General features: G+C 48.5%; 3 protein-coding genes across 3 annotated transcripts; 1 reads left to right on the top strand and 2 right to left on the bottom strand.

The window, feature by feature from the left end:
- Positions 1-2,365: 2,365 nt before the first annotated feature.
- LOC141936356 (feather keratin 3-like) lies at positions 2,366-2,731 on the bottom strand. The gene has a single exon (XM_074853243.1). The coding sequence runs from the start codon at positions 2,729-2,731 to the stop codon at positions 2,366-2,368; it is 366 nt and encodes a 121-aa protein (XP_074709344.1).
- A 1,664-nt stretch (positions 2,732-4,395) lies between these two features.
- LOC141936238 (feather keratin 3-like) lies at positions 4,396-4,761 on the top strand. Its single transcript, XM_074853048.1, has one exon. It carries the CDS (start codon positions 4,396-4,398, stop codon positions 4,759-4,761), a length of 366 nt encoding a protein of 121 aa, XP_074709149.1.
- Positions 4,762-8,355: 3,594 nt separating this feature from the next.
- LOC141936236 (scale keratin-like) lies at positions 8,356-8,835 on the bottom strand. The gene has a single exon (XM_074853045.1). The coding sequence runs from the start codon at positions 8,833-8,835 to the stop codon at positions 8,356-8,358; it is 480 nt and encodes a 159-aa protein (XP_074709146.1).
- Between the last annotated feature and the right edge of the window lie 3,524 nt (positions 8,836-12,359).

Below are 12,359 nucleotides of genomic sequence, written 5' to 3'. Positions count from 1 at the left end.
ACTTGCTTGTCTCTCCAACAGCCACTGCCCGGCAGAAGACTTATAGAACATTCTCTTGGAGCCTACAGGGACAATCGCCTGCCTCTGCTTATGTGTTTTTCTCCAGTGGTTTATTCCTACCCTTGCAATAAAACAATCATGCATCCAAATCTGCCTCTTCGTTTTTCCTTTCAAGGAGCTGTGTGCACTGCAGGGCTCCCTCACCCTGCACCTGACACCAGCCATCTGGGCCAGGGCAGTCTCTCTGTCCCAACAGAGCTGGGCTGAGCTGCCTTTGGGGAGACCCCACAGCCCTGGCAGCTCTGGACACACAGAGTCCTACAGCTGAGCTGCAAGGGCTCTGCCTGATCAGACGCAGATCTGTTGCCTACAGCACTTGTAGCCCTGGGGCATTTGCAGACCTGGAGTCTCCCTGGGCATGAGTGTGTCTGCCCCAGGGGCTGTGAGCCACCCAGGGGCAATGCGTGTTGTGGCTCCAGACCCTTTCTGCCTCCATGGCACTGTTTGAGCCACTGGGGGAGAAAGCAAGGGGGAGACTTCCCTTTCCTTTTAACTATCCCATTCCCTTTCCTTTCTCTTGTTTCTTCTTCTTTCCCTTCACTCCTTCTTCTCCTGCTTCCTTCATGTTCCTCTTTCCTTTTATCATCTTCTCTCTCCTCCCCTCCCTTTTCCTTTAACACTTTCTCTTCTCTCTCCCCTTCCCTCTTCTGCTTCACTTTACCTGTCCCCTTCCTTTTCTCCTTCACCTTCTCCCCACCAGCACAGACCAACACACACGTTTCTCCTCAGTTCCCTGTCACACAGAGAAAACCTCAGAAAGCAAACTTTGATTCCTGGGGCAGGCGCCTCTGCAGGGCATCTTGTCATGCTGTCACCTCAGCAGGGTCACCCAGAGCTGGCTGTTCAGCACTGTGTCCAGATGGCTTTGTCTCCAAGGACAATGACTCCACAACCTCCTGAGACAACCTGTGCCCGTGCTCGGTCACCCTCACAGTGCCAAAAGAGTTTTGCGCTTTTGAGGCAGAGCCTCCTGTGTTTCAGCTGGTGCCCATTGCCTCTTGTCCTGGCACTGGACACCTCTGACAAGAGCCTGGACGCATCTTCTTGATGCCTTCCCTTCAGGCATCTGTGCACATTGATGAGAACCCACCCTGTCGATGCCAAAAGGAATAGCTGCAGCTCTCTGAGACTCTCCCCGGGAGAGAGCTGCTCCCTGTCCCTTCATCATTGTTGTGGTTTAACCCCAGCTGGCACCTAAAGAGCCCAGAGCAGCTCGCTCACTCCTCCGCTGCTGGGATGGGTGAGTGAATCGGAGGGCTAAAAGTGAGAAAACTAGTGTGTTGGGATAAAGAGAGCTTAAGAAGTAAAGGAAAAGCCTTGCATGCCTGTCAAGCAAATAAGGAATTCATTTTCTACTTGGCATTAGCGGCAGGTGTTCAGCCATCTCCAGGACAGCAGGGCGGCCACACTGGCAATGGTTTCTTGGGAAGACAAATGCCACCATTCCAAACATCCTCCCTTCCTTCTTCTTCTCCCAGCTTTCTATTGCTGAGCATGATGTCCTATGCTATGGTATATTGACGACCATTTCCCAGGCACAGGTTTAAGTACTGTCTCTGGTTGAGCATCCTTTGTGCAGATGGCCGGAGATGTTGCCAAGCTTCTATGGAGCAGCTGAAGCTGGTGCCATTCCCGGGCTCAGAAGGAGCACTGCCAGCGCCTGCCCTGCTCTCTGCCCCCTGACCATTCCCCAGCTCCTGCAAGCCCCACGACAAGGCTCTCTTTCACCTGCATGCTGCCTGCATCCTCCCTCTCCCAGCAGCATGCACCCTCACCTCCCCTGGGCATTTCAGTAGAAGCATTTATCCTCCCACAGCTCCCAGGCAGCTTCCCCAGTGTCTTCCTAACTTGAGAAAAGAAGGGACGGAGAGAGGACTTGGATGCAGGAAAACTTTATTGTGCGCAGAGCACCAGGAGAGACTGTCAGGCAGATGGTGGGCAAGGCCAGAGGATGGTTGCCATGCATTGCGGGAAGCAGAGAGATCTTCTCCACAGTATGGCTTCCTGGTCCTGATGGCCCCTTGGTGAGGCATTGAGGATCCTGAGGACTCGGACCTGCAGCATTGCAGAGCCCTTCAAGTCCATGTCCTGCCCCATCCAACAGCTGGGAGGAGAAGGGAGGAGAGGGGAGCAGAGGGCAGAAGAAGGGGGCAAGAAAGGGCTGAGGGTGTGTGGCACTGCCATCTGCCCAGGCGTTGGCTGGGGCTGCTCAGCACTAGTCAGTGCCTTGTGCCCGCCAGCTCTGACTTGCATGGGGGTGGTGTTGGTGTTTGGGCTGGGGCCAGTGCCTGGGGCTGGGCTGCATCTAGCAGGGCCCACAGGTGTCCCAGAGCTTCCTGCTGTAGCGGGGCAGGGCGCAAGGGCTGCAGGCGGGAGAAGCGTAGGGTCTGCCAAAGGTGCAGAGGCCTCCTGAGCCCTGTGTGGCACCAGCACCATAGAGGCCCCCCAGTCCCAGGGAGCCCCCAAAGGCGGGTGCTCCGGAGGAGCCCACCACAGCTTGCTGGGGGAAGGAGCTGAGGATGGGGCCGGGGAAGGTGACGACGATGGGGGGCGGCTGGATGAAGGCCGACGAGTCGGGGCACTGCCGGGCGCACAGCTCGTTGCAGCTCTCAGCGATGGGCTGGGGGACGGCGATGCCGGTTTTTGGTGGGCACAGGTCATAGCAAGACATCTTTTTGTGTTACCGGACGGTGCTCTGCAAGAGGGAAGAGATAGCAGTAGAATAATAGTGGAAGAGTGTCAGAGTTGGAGGGGCTGGCTCAGGGGGCCAGGAGGAGAAGTGCTCCCAGACTTACCCTGTTCCCCAAGGAGAAGGCGGCCAGAGCAGTGGATGGGTGGGCCTGGCAGAGGCAGAGCTTTTATACCATCCCAACTATTGCTCAGCACCCCGTGGGCCAATGTACAGAGGTGGCACTCCCTCCTGCCAATGACAATGGGGCTGTCCAGGTCCTGCCCCTCCCTGAGTCAGCATCCCCTCATCACAGCAACACACAATGCCTCAGAGCCTTTCCTGCTCTTTCTGCTGTGGCAGCAGCATCTCCCTGCTGGGGGCTGCGCATGGCAGGAGAGGGCCGTGCTTCTGTAGCTCCTGCCTGCCCTGTGCTCTGCCCTGGGAAGACATCTCTGCCCTGTACCTGCAGCCGGGCTGTGCTGGGAGGAGAGTAGCCCCCGAGCCCAGCGGGGCCATTCCCACTGCGGGCAGCTGCAGCTGAGCCTTCAGATGGGACTCCCAGCTTCCCAGCACCCCGAGGGCAGCCCATGCCCAGCACTGGACCCCAGCAATGGGGCTTGTGGGACACCTGTGAGGGACCTGCGGAGCTGGGGCAGGGCTGGCACGAGCTTGTGCCATGTGGGATCAGGAGGGGATCTTTGATCCTTGCACCACACAGCTCAGGAGGAAAGAACACGAGGGTCTTTCTGCCCCAGAGTGGAAGAGGTCGATGACCAACCCCTGCAGGCAGATGGAGGCCAGCTCTGTTGGGCTTGCGAGTGATGTATCGTGCTGAGAAGGCAGTGCCACAGAGGAGTGCCTTTGTTGTGCCATTTCGTAACCTCGCGCCTCTGTAGATTACAGCCACACAGCGTACGTCATGCGGTTGCTGGTATGCGGGATGCCTTTGCGAGCTGCTTTCTTGGCCAGTACCAGGACCCTGGGGCTCATTTGGCTCATGAGGTAGCAGCTGGCAAGCATCCGAGCAGGGTAATTGCAGGGGCTGATAGAGCGGGTTGGGGCTGCTTAGAAAGCGGCGTCAGCACAACAGCCCCGTGCCACGCAGGGAGGATCCAGGGGCTCGTCTGCCACAGGCCACATGCCCCCAAGTCACCCAGCTCCTCCCCACTCGCACTGGCCCAGCATAAAAGCTCTGCCCTCAGCGAGTGCTGGCATCCATCGCTCCTGCCTCACTCTGCTCAGGAAAAGGGAAGGTGGGTGCCTGTGTGTCTCTGCCTCCTGTGGCAGGGTCCAGCTTTGGGCCTCCCTGGCCAGGAGAGCTGTGAGGGCAGCAGGCATGTGGCAGCTGCCTTGTATGGCCAGGGCGGGCTGAGCCACAGCGAGAGGAGGAGGGATCCCCGAGGCCAGGACACGCAAATTCAGGCCCTGCACAGGCTCTTCGGGAGGGCTTGTGTGCCCTCGTTGTGTGGAGAGGAGGGCACTGAGGGGGGCTGTTTGGGCTAAGGGCAAGTGGTGGGCACTGAGGTCATGGTGGTTGCTATGGCCTTTCCACGTTTGGTGCAGCCCTGGGAAGAGGGCACTGCACAGCTGGGGTATCTCCTCCGCATTCACGACATCTGTTCTTGGGGTTGTGTGTTTCAGGCTCAGCTGTCTCGCACAAAAAGATGTCTTGCTACGACCTGTGCCCACCGAAAACCGGCGTCGCTGTCCCCCAGCCCATCGCTGAGAGCTGCAACGAGCTGTGCGCCCGGCAGTGCCCCGACTCGTCGGCCTTCATCCAGCCGCCCCCCGTCGTCGTCACCTTCCCCGGCCCCATCCTCAGCTCCTTCCCCCAGCAAGCTGTGGTGGGCTCCTCCGGAGCACCCGCCTTTGGGGGCTCCCTGGGGCTGGGGGGCCTCTATGGTGCTGGTGCCACGCAGGGCTCAGGAGGCCTCTGCACCTTTGGCAGACCCTATGCTTCTCCCGCCTGCAGCCCTTGCGCCCTGCCCCGCTACAGCAGGAAGCTCTGGGACACCTGTGGGCCCTGCTAGACGCAGCCCAGCCTCAGGCGCTGGCCCCAGCCCAAACACCAACACCACCCCCATGCAGGGCTGAGCAGCCGCAGTCAACACCTGGGCAGCTGGCAGTGCCACACACCCTCAGGCCTTCCCTTCCCCCTTCTCCTGCCCTCTGCTCTCCTCCCCTCCCTTCTCCTCCCAGCTGTTGGACGAGGCAGGATGTGGACCTGAAGGGCTCTGTGAGGCTGCAGGGCCAAGTCCTCAGGACCTGCTGCATCAAGGGAGAATCTGGATTGAGAAACAATGCCCTGGAGAAGATCCCTCTGCCTCCCCTAACATGTCCCAAAGAGATTCTCTGGATGTCTCTTTCCTGCCCCTCTGGGCACAATAAAGTTTTCCTGCATCCATGTCGTATCTCCCTCTCTCCCTGTCTGAATGTCATTGCCCTGCAGTTGTGGCAGACAAATGGTGGTCTCTCTGGTAACCGTTTTACCAATGGTTATCACATGCCATTTCTAGGAGCAAAGAGGTGGTTCCTCGCTGCTTCTGCAGCTCCATATGAGTGGTTCTAAGCTCAGGGAAAATCTTCTTTTCCCTAATTTGTGAGAGGAATGATTCAGTTACAGAAGTGTAGCAAAGAATTGGGAGCAGGTGGTTGGACTACAGATGCCTCTTCACAAAATCTATGTGTACTTATATATAAATAGGCATACAGATATATTTTTGGGCTAATAATATTCACGTATTACTGGGTGGTTTCTTAGCTCCTGTTGATGTTCTTCCAGAAAGCATGATGCTCTCCTTTCATTCACCAAAATTTTGTACTTCTTGAAAACTGCTACTGTATCACATTCAGGGAAATTTAAACTCCCTTGGGTTCAAAAGAAAACAGAGATCATCTTTTTCTTAGTTTTACTCAAGATGACCCATCCCACAACATTATTTTACCCCTTATTAAGGTACATATGAGATTACTGAAGTTGAGATTGGTGCCATTCAAATTTTTTGGATTCACCCTGTCTTTTGGAGAAGTACTGACAGGCTGCCAGTAAAAGGGAAAGTGGGTGTGTTTTTCCCCTTGTTTTTACAGGTTCTTATATTATCACTGCCCTGGTATTCTGTATTTACAATGGATTCACTCAAGAGCATGTTATGTCCCTATACCTTACCATCACCAATTTGTGGCTACTCAGAGAATTTTTTCTCTTCTTCACTTCTTTCTGATTATAGCCTGTGTTACAACAGATCTTTTCTCCGTAGTCAGTAAGTGTATGGCTTTGCACTGTATTACTGAAGATCGTGCCATTAATGTTACTCCCATCAGTTAAGCCATCTCATTTTTCCAATCTTAAATTCTGATTCCCTTCTGTTTAATGCCACTCAGCTTTCTGTGTGGTACATAAAACAGTGCTCCCAAATTATGTCCCAATGCCATTGATGCAAACAAATAATTAGAGGTTTTCTGAGGCTGATCCTTGAGTAACCAGTGTAGTAAACTCTCTCTATTCCTATAACTCCCATATGACATTAGACACTGACAGAAAGGGTATCTCTATGTACTGTTTTGTAATCAGACATGAGCTCACCCTAAACAGGCATCCAGCCCAAATAGAAGCTGTGTAATCATGTTAGCTGGCTGCTAATAGCTCTCACCAATCTTGTTATCTTGGGCTAGGCCCTTGCTGTCTGACACAATACACGTCTAATTGGGTGCTGGCTGGTACCTGCCTGACACTGCCTTGTTGAGAGAATCTGTAGAAAAGTTGGCAATCAGAGCTCAGGTGTTCAGCTGTGGTCATGTATGATTTACACTGAAGTACCTCTTAGAGGCTGTGCATGAGAACAAGTATCCTGTTGTTGAGCAGAAGAGAAATGGAGAGGAAACCAGACATCCCTGTTTTGTAAAGCTGTCCCAGGGACTGCCCTGGCTGAAGTAGCTGGGAGGAAAGAGGGCTTTTCTCAGCACAAGAGAGGTACCCAAGCCGAGGAGATGCAGGGCTGGTGCAGCACGGGCCAGGAGGTTGATTGCTGGGCTCCTGGGAATTCATGGCAGCAGCGTCCTTGCCTCAAGCCATGGAGGATGGAAAGCGGTAACAGGGAGAGCGAGCTGTTCCTTTGTGCCCAAAAGACAGGAGCCTTTCTTCTCCACCTCAGCTACCCAGGCTCTTCACATATCCCAGGTGCTTGTGGGGCAGGGGTTGGGCTCACAGCTGGGCCCTGCAAGATCCAGTCCCTTCCCAGATCCCCCTAGATCTTTCCCAAAAAGCTCATGGTCATGAGGGCAGGCAGTGTTGGGACAGGAAGGATGAAGCAGCGAGAGAGAGAGGAGAACCTTTCAGTGAAGGGCTTTTTTGGTCAAAATATTCTCAATAAGTATTTGTTAATCATTAAAAATAAAATAGTATTTTCTTAAAATAAAAGCAAGATTTATGAGTACCATAGACTAATTTTCATTTCAACTTGCTACTACTTACAGCACACAGCCATCTGACATATCGTTACATTTGGGCAGGGAACATTGAAATTACCTGTTAAGATCAGACTTGCTAATCCATTACACTGACAAAGGGTTGAGATCAAGAAATTGAACATCCATATACAGAGCTTTTCTTTGAAAGAGTCTCAGTGAAGTAACAGGTAAATCCTCTGTAATGCATTACTCCATATTCTTTTTACTTCACCAAGCTGACTTACAGACAGCCAAAACTTCCCTGAGGCAACTGTTATCACAGCCGTGATTAACAAAAAAAAAAAGAAAAGAGGTAGTGCTTGATGTTTACTCATCAGATACCTATCTTAAAAATTGTTTCCCATTGTCTACCTTCCTCTTATTGTTCCTTTTCAGAATATCCTTTGACAGAACTTCAGGCCATGGTTTTTTTACTTTGTTTTTGAACACAGTTTGATGATTTCTAGTACATCATCTGGGAAGATGTAAAATTAAAAGGAATTCAGCACTAAATTAGGTAGTGAACAAAAATTGGACTAACTACTGGAAGTCTGACAACTAGAATAATTAGTATAGAGATGATAATTTCAGCTCAGTAGCAATGAAAGATTGGGCAGATGGGTTTCTTAGCAGCAGGACTGTGTGTGGCCAGAACTGCCAGGGCTGTGGGGTCTCCCCAAGGGCAGCTCAGCCTGACTTTGCTGGTGCCAAGAGACTGCCCTGGCCTGGTTCACAGGGGCCACATGCAGGGCAAGGGAGCCCTGCAGCCCACCCGGCTCCTTGAAAGGAAAAACAGAGAGGCAGGCTTTAGATGCAGGATTGTTTTATTGCAAGGGCAGGAAAGAACCACTGGAGAAAAATACATAAGTCAGAGGCAGGCAGGTTGTCCCTGCAGGCTTCAAGAGAGCTGTTCCTTCAGGCTTCTGCCAGGCGGTGGCAGTTGCAGGGAGAAGCAAGTGTTCTCTGGGATGATGGTGGAGTTAAACATTTGTCCACTGGCAGGGGCAAAGAAGAAGAGATGAAACAAATGAAGGAAATGAGAAGTGGAGCTATTCTGACTTCACTATCTAAGAGGAAGTCTTTGATGTTCTGCCCCTTACTCAGGAGCTCAGTTGAGGATCAAGATTGTATCATGCATTTGCCACTCATTCTTTAGTCAAGGGATATTTCTGCAGTATTTAGCAGGGCCCGCAGCTGCCACGGTTGTACCTGCTGTACCGGTAGGAGTAAGGGCTGCAATAGCCATAGGGTCTGCCGTAGCCATACAGGCCCCTGTAACCCAGGGAGGAGCCCCCATAGCCATACAGACCCCCACAGCCCAGGGAGCCGTAGCCCCCATAGCCATACAGACCCCCATAGCCCAGGGACCCATAGCCACCATAGCCATACAGACCCCCATAGCCCAGGGACCCATAGCCCCCATAGCCAAAGGAGCCCCCATAGCCCCCAACAACGGGTGCTCCAGAGGATCCCACAACTGAATCCTGGGGGAAGGAGCTGAGGATGGGGCCGGGGAAGGTGACGACGACTGGGGGTGGCTGGATCACAGTCGTGGAGTCAGGGCACTGACGGACACACGGCTCATTCCCACTGTCAGCGAGGGGCTGGGGGCGATTGATGCCACCAACAGCAGTGGAGCACAGGTCGTAGCAAGACATCTCGCAGGGATGGAGGTCAATCTACAAAAGCTGATTTTACCAAGTACAGAACATTATTCACATACATAGAAGTGCTAGAGAGTTCACTGTCTTTCCTCAGACAAGTGTTTTAAAGTGCACCAATTTGCCTATGTCTATTAGAAATGAAAATTGAAGCAGAACAACAAAGTTATTTGCTCAGATGCTTTGGTGAGTCAGTGGATCAGCAAGGACTGGGACTCCAAGAATGAAGCGTGTTGTTATGCATGATTTCATGACTCTAACTCTTCATTCCCACTGATCTCCTTTGTGCTGAGCCTTGTCAGAACAGGGATTATAAATCATTGTCTATTCAGATTTGCTCACTAACTTGTTTGATGAGACCATTACAAGGGAATTGCAAAGATTACTGTCCCCAATTTCTAAACATTGAATCAGGGCACTGAGATATTTACAACTACCTTAACACAGTGTTTTGATTCTGGGCTCTGAACTCTTCTGAAAAAAAGTCTCAGCCCAAACAACTTGTCCCCATTAACGTGAAAAACCCAATGCTTCACCTGTCAGGTCCTTAAATACCCTCCATCACCCCTCTTAATTAAATTTCTTATTGAGCATTTTCAACATCTCTCAGTTTTTCTGTGTCCTACTCTAAGCCAGTGCCTGATCTCTGGTGGTATTCATGCCCTTTTATCTTGAGTTCATGTAAAAGCACTTTGAGTGATCTGTAACAGAATGAACTGGAGATAATGGAAGGTTTGCTTCTAAGCTCAGCATTTCCCTATGAACCATTAAGATTTAAACTTTTACAAATAACTTCCAGTTACCCGTATAAACAAACAGAAGAGGAATGCATATTGAACTAGCCACATCATTCCTTCATCTGTTGGAAGTGACATAATAATGAACTTAATTTTTTGCCATATCAAGAAACTTCCAGTTTGCTCTGAAATTAAATGCCAGTCCTGAACGCAGAGATCAGCTGTCCATAACACTTTTAATAATTTTTGTAGCCTTTAATCTTTTCACCTAGAATTTTAGCCATTAGTTCTAATTGCAAGAGACCATCCTAGATTAAACTGTATAACAAAGAGCTATTCCAATAGTCATAAAGAGCAAATTCAGACTTACCCAATTCACTTGAGAAGTGAAGAGGAGAGACTGGAAGAACCCTGAGTGGAGAGAGCTTTTATACAGTTCAGACTGCCTGAGGGATGAGAGGCTGGTTTTGTGAACGTGGATCTAATTAGTTGACACAGCACATTTTTTGTATTGATAGCTCTGCAAAGTGATGAAATTGGTTTGCTTTGGTTTTGTTTATTACTTGATTTCAATTATCACGTAACATAACACACACATTACATCACACGAGGATCTTTCATCTAAAAGAATGATGGGTGAAATTAATGTATCTTTCATCCTAAAACATGATTCATTAAATTAATATCAGTTTTCTATTCTCTTTGGAGCTGCACCATGCAGTAAGCTGCTTATACATAGATATTCTTCTTTTGCTGCTGTATATGACAATGATGCTCAGACATTTATCAGAAATAACCTGTTGTGAAGTGTTTCTTTTGAAGACCCTTATGTCAGTTTTCTCTCTTTTCTTAAAGATAAAATACAATCTACTGTTAAATCCTTAGGAAGACGGGCAATATTTTTTGTGTGCTTAGGTTTATATCTGAGATGTGATACATTTCATATTGGAATCCACGCAAGATTCTCAATAGTCTCTGAATCAAATTATATTGTGAGCATTCCTGAACACAGTGGTGGATGTCCAAAACAGCCTTAGGTTTTATCTGACCCTCAAACTACAGCTTAAAGCTGCATTTAGTTCTGAAAGAAGACATTTATATTTTTATTACTCAGGATAGAAAGCTAAAAATAATTAAAGTGTACATTGAATTAAGATCTAAATTTGTGATTTACTGAGAGGGCTGTGAAGTGAGATTTCAGAGTAACAGACTAAACCACAGACTAATAACTTTATCAACTCCATGGATTCATACCAGAATATGCAATTCTTACTGGTGTCTTATTTACCCATCTTCTATGTTTCATCTCTGCAGGTACATTGAACAGGCTCCTTCTGGCTCTTCAAAACTGCTGAGACCTCCTGCTTAAATCAAAGACCATTCACAGGTGTTAAAGGATTTCTGCAGCTCTTGTTTCACTTGCATATCCAATAGATAAAAGCAACCTTTTAGATACAAAAATGTCTAAAGTGTCATCAAAGTGACATCAAAAAGTGGACCAATTCCCAGTGAACATCTGAAATCACGATCAGTGAGAACTTTCAGCTCAGTTTGATCCACAAGTTTGAGCAGGTACGTTTTTCTGAAGCTTCCTTTAATTTCTAACTTGCTCCTCAGGAGTCCTTAATCCTGGTCTACAACTGAGCTTGCAGCTAACCCCATCATTGATGGCATCTTTCAGTAGAGAGCAATTATGAGGTGGGAATCCACTGGGAAAGGCAAATGCTGGCTTTTGCTGAGGTTTCTTTCTTTGTTTATGCCATTACTGTAATACTATATCATTATCAAGGTTATCATAATCATCAACGTGACTATCTTCAAACCACATATTATTTCTAAATTATGAGCTTTTCTAAATCTGGAGATACATATGGAGATTTCCTGAGCTATAATACTGAAAAAAAATCTCCAAGTTTTACAAGAACATTCCGAGGGATTTTCATATACCTCATGAACACCCATTACTAACTTGTACATACTGTGTCATAATTAGATAAAAAGTATGCCTGAATGCATACACCCCACTATTATGAGGGATTATCACATTAAAATAGGTAAGTCAAGGTCACTTGGGTCTTTCCCATAATCAGTTCATGGTTTATAATGCTTTTTGAACCTTATTTTCATTGACTTTAAAAATAAATTTTACCTTCTTTTTTATTTAAGTGCACATTGGTCCAGAAACAGAAATCTGAACTATTAGCCAAAAAAAACCCAACCCGGGGTACAATGGGATCTGTCTTCATTGTTTCAGGGCTAGAATCCCTTTCAGTAGTCGTGTCTTACTGATTTACTTGCATCTCTTAGTCCCATGTTCCTAGGTATGTCTCTCTAACATGTAACAGTAGGAGGAGAAAGCACAATAAAATGTAAAGGAAAGCAAAGTTTCATGAAAAAACTCAGAAAAATCAGTTTCCATAGACTTGTGACTGTCAGCTGAAATAATTCTATGCTCCCAGGACTGGAAGACAACTAGTAGACAACCATCCAACCTTGTGTTGAGCAGCTGGAGGTAGAAGTGCTAAGCCTGCAGAAAGAATGCTTTTACCCTTGTTATATGTCTCCAGTCTTCATTTGAGATCCAAAAAGAAATTCCATTTTGTCTCCAGGTATACTGTCGATTACACTAAAGACCTGTAACTGGACAAAAGAAATGACTGTCTTCCTGTCATCCTAATTATGCAAGACTCTTAAATAGATCTAGTCAGCTTACTTCCTCCCTTAATGTTGAAGAGAGTAATGGAATAATAAAAAATAATTCCACACATAAAGCCTGGGGATAAT

Source organism: Strix uralensis, chromosome 32 (genome assembly GCF_047716275.1).
Source record: "Strix uralensis isolate ZFMK-TIS-50842 chromosome 32, bStrUra1, whole genome shotgun sequence".
Classification (NCBI taxonomy): Eukaryota; Metazoa; Chordata; class Aves; order Strigiformes; family Strigidae; genus Strix; species Strix uralensis.
Note: the sequence above shows the minus strand (reverse complement) of the source record. Positions and strands in the feature narration are given on the sequence as shown.

Coding starts and splice junctions, on each gene's coding strand:
- LOC141936356 (XM_074853243.1), bottom strand. CDS start 2,731: ATGTCTTGCTATGACCTGTGCCCACCAAAAACCGGCATCGCCGTCCCC.
- LOC141936238 (XM_074853048.1), top strand. CDS start 4,396: ATGTCTTGCTACGACCTGTGCCCACCGAAAACCGGCGTCGCTGTCCCC.
- LOC141936236 (XM_074853045.1), bottom strand. CDS start 8,835: ATGTCTTGCTACGACCTGTGCTCCACTGCTGTTGGTGGCATCAATCGC.